This window comes from Quercus lobata, chromosome 9 (genome assembly GCF_001633185.2).
Source record: "Quercus lobata isolate SW786 chromosome 9, ValleyOak3.0 Primary Assembly, whole genome shotgun sequence".
Classification (NCBI taxonomy): Eukaryota; Viridiplantae; Streptophyta; class Magnoliopsida; order Fagales; family Fagaceae; genus Quercus; species Quercus lobata.
In genome coordinates this window covers 14,793,040-14,796,177 of record NC_044912.1, presented here as the reverse complement: position 1 = coordinate 14,796,177, position 3,138 = coordinate 14,793,040, and the positions used below count along the sequence as shown (strand labels likewise).

General features: G+C 40.3%; 1 protein-coding gene across 1 annotated transcript; it reads left to right on the top strand.

Moving 5' to 3' along the window:
• LOC115961274 lies at window positions 1–2,293 on the top strand. The gene is made up of 3 exons (XM_031080279.1): window positions 1–705; window positions 906–1,633; window positions 1,720–2,293. Exons 1-3 carry the CDS (start codon window positions 1–3, stop codon window positions 2,291–2,293), a joined length of 2,007 nt encoding a protein of 668 aa, XP_030936139.1.
• Window positions 2,294–3,138: the final 845 nt, after the last annotated feature.

The following is a 3,138-nucleotide window of genomic DNA, read 5'->3' as shown; positions in this document are numbered from 1 at the left end:
ATGGGCTTTCATGTGAAGTGGGTAAACTTGATGATGATGTGCATCACAACGGTCTCCTACTCTCTTTTGATCAATGGGGAACCTTCTGAAAAAATCACTCCGTCCAGGGGTATCAGGCAGGGAGACCCAATCTCCCCTTATTTGTTCCTTCTTTGCTCTGAGGGCCTACATGCCTTGATTGAGAATGCAGCCCAGACGGGTCTTATCCGTGGCATATCTATATGTAGAAATGGTCCGCGATTAACACATCTGTTTTTTGCAGACGATAGCCTTATATTCTGCAAGGCTTCAATTCAGGAATGCATCCACATCCAGTCCATCCTCTCAGAGTACGAGGCTGCCTCGGGGCAAAAGCTAAATAGAGAGAAAACTACCCTCTTCTTCAGCAAAGCAACCTCCTCGAGTACTCAGGAAAACATTATCAACTTACTAGGGGTTTCGGAGGTTAAGCAATACGAGAAATATCTTGGTCTCCCTTCTTTTGTGGGGAGAGGCAAGAGGGCTAGTTTTGCTTTCATAAAGGAAAGAGTCTGGTCGAAGTTGATGGGTTGGAAGGAAAAGCTTCTCTCTCAGGCTGGGAGAGAAGTTCTCATAAAAGCAGTAATCCAAGCGCTCCCATCCTTTGCCATGAGCTATTTCAAATTACCCTCGACGCTATGCCACGAAATTGAGGTCATGTTCGTAAATGCTAGTGGGGGCAGCGTGGTAGCCGAAGGAAAGTGCATTGGGTGAAGTGGCATACTTTGTGTCTCCCTAAACAAAATGGGGGAATGGGTTTTAGAGAGTTTTAGAAGTTCAATGATGCTCTTCTAGCCAAGCAAGTGTGGAGGCTACTCACTAACCATGACATTTTGTTCTATAGATTTTTCAAGTCAAAATACTTCCCCCATGGTTCCATTTTTTAGGCAAAAAATAACTTGGGCTCTTTTGCTTGGAAAAGCATTCTAAGAGGTCGGGACATCATCAGTAGGGGTGCTAAGTGGGGGGTTGGTAATGGTTGGAATATTAAGATTTTCGATGACAAATGGCTGCCTAGTGGAGGCTCGGGTAGAGTAACCTCTCCTCCCGGAATCCATGACCCTGAATTGAGAGTGGCTTCCTTAATTGACCATGATTTGCACTGTTGGAAATCTGATCGGGTTGATGCTATATTCTCCCCAGCTGAGGCCAGAGTTATCAAAGCTATCCCGTTGAGTTTTCTGGACTCTCCGGACTGGTTGTACTGGCCTTGGAATCGTAGCGGAGTTTACTCGGTAAAAACGGGGTACAATCTTGCTCGAGAGTGGGAGTCTCTAAATGCTCCGAGTGCCCCTGCCCAAACCGTTTGCAATAACACTTGGAAAAAAATTTGGAACCTCCACGTTCCAAACAGAATCTGTACCCTCCTCTGGCGTGCCTCCAATGATTCGCTCCCCACAAAGGTTAATTTGACCCGTAGAAAGATGCTGCAAGTCGACACCTGCCCCAACTGCAACCTGGAACTCGAGACAGTAGTTCATGCCCTTTGGTCCTGTAAGAAACTTGACATCGTGTGGCTTCCAAAGTTTGCAAAACTTAAAGAAGTTTCTTCTTCTCTCTCCTGCTTCTCAAACCTTATGTACTTAGCACTTCAGGATCCTATTTGTGTGGAAGAGTTCGCAAATACTATCTCCCTGATTTGGATGAGTAGAAACAGAGCATTCTTCAGTAGTGATTGTTTGCCCCTTGAAAAAATTCCAGATCAGGCCCGTGCCTTGGTGCAAGAATTCCAGCATATTCGGCCAACCCATGCAAAAATCCCAAGAACTACCCGTGTGGTTCGCTGGAAGCCGCCACCCCTGGTTTGGTGAAAGTAAATTTCAACGGTGCTATTTTCTCAACCCATTCTTCAGCTGGTCTTGGCGTGATAATCCGTGACCAGGCTGGACTGGTATTGGCTGCCCTGTCACAAAATATTCCCCTGCCTACTTCGGTGGAGGCAGTGGAAGTGATGGCAGCGAGAAGAGCTCTCTTGTTTGCCAAAGAGCTTGGTTTTGAGAGAGTTGTGGTTGAAGGAGACTCGGAAGTGGTCATAAAAGCTATCAAGGAAAAATCTCTCCTCTCTTCTGGCTGGGGTCACCTTCTTAAAGATATCCATGCTCTATCTCATTCTTTTAGTTGTATTTATTTCCTTCATGTTAAGCGTTTGGGTAACCGGGTAGCTCATTCCTTAGCCCGTAGATCTTTTTGTAATCCTCTGCTAGTTTGGATGGAGGAACTTCCCCTAGATATTGTTGATGTTTACAACCAAGATCTTGGTTTTATTAATGAATAGCCTCTGCCCTCATTTGTGGGCTGACCTCTCAAAAAAAAAAAAAAGATGTAAAATGAACTAAATCTAGTTTAATGACTAACATGATCCATAACCATATATGATACTGCCCTTTCTGTATTAATTCATTCTTATGGTAAAGCAATCATTATAGAACAAATACTATATAACTCATATCTTCTCTATTAAAAAAAAAAACCCTAAATCTTTAGTGTATACAAACCATATAGTCCATGGTGTTTGTACAAACAAACCAAATAATAATAAAGACAAATTAAAAGAAAGAGAGGAAGATAAAGACAAATTAAAGGGTCCAGTTGGTATTTCCGTCTCTCTCTCTCTCTATGTGAATGAAGGAATATGTATAATAGACATCTTCTCCTTATTCATTTCTTGTTATTTTGCTTGAAAACATAGCGAAAATTATTGGGGAAAAATAATGCTAAATATATTGAATACTTAATTAGTTGGTTTTTATGATATCTCTGAAAGTATTCAAAAATAATACAAGCTATGCTACTATAAATTGAAATAAAATAAAAGAAATAACATATTTTATAGAATATATTTTTTAGTTTCCGAAATGTTCACTTGAATATTTTATAGATATAACATATCTGTACCTAAATCATATTTATCCTATCTTGTATATTACTAACTATGTTCTAAATCTACTTTTTTGCTTATAACAATTAGTATCCACATATTATATATATTTTTACAACTTCATCAGCATCTATACTAGGTGAAAGATATTTTGCAAACTATATCATTTAAAAGAAGTTTCTGCAAATAAATTAGTATTTGTGCTCATGAACTTGCAAGAGGTTTTACTTCCTATAAGTATT

What these genes read in the sequence shown, in the direction of transcription:
- LOC115961274 (XM_031080279.1), top strand. Translation starts at nt 1, where the DNA reads ATGGGCTTTCATGTGAAGTGGGTAAACTTGATGATGATGTGCATCACA. An exon ending in ATGCTAGTGGGGGCAGCGTG is followed by an intron (nt 706 to 905) that starts GTAGCCGAAGGA and finishes TCCATTTTTTAG; the next exon opens with GCAAAAAATAACTTGGGCTC. An exon ending in GATCCTATTTGTGTGGAAGA is followed by an intron (nt 1,634 to 1,719) that starts GTTCGCAAATAC and finishes AAAAAATTCCAG; the next exon opens with ATCAGGCCCGTGCCTTGGTG.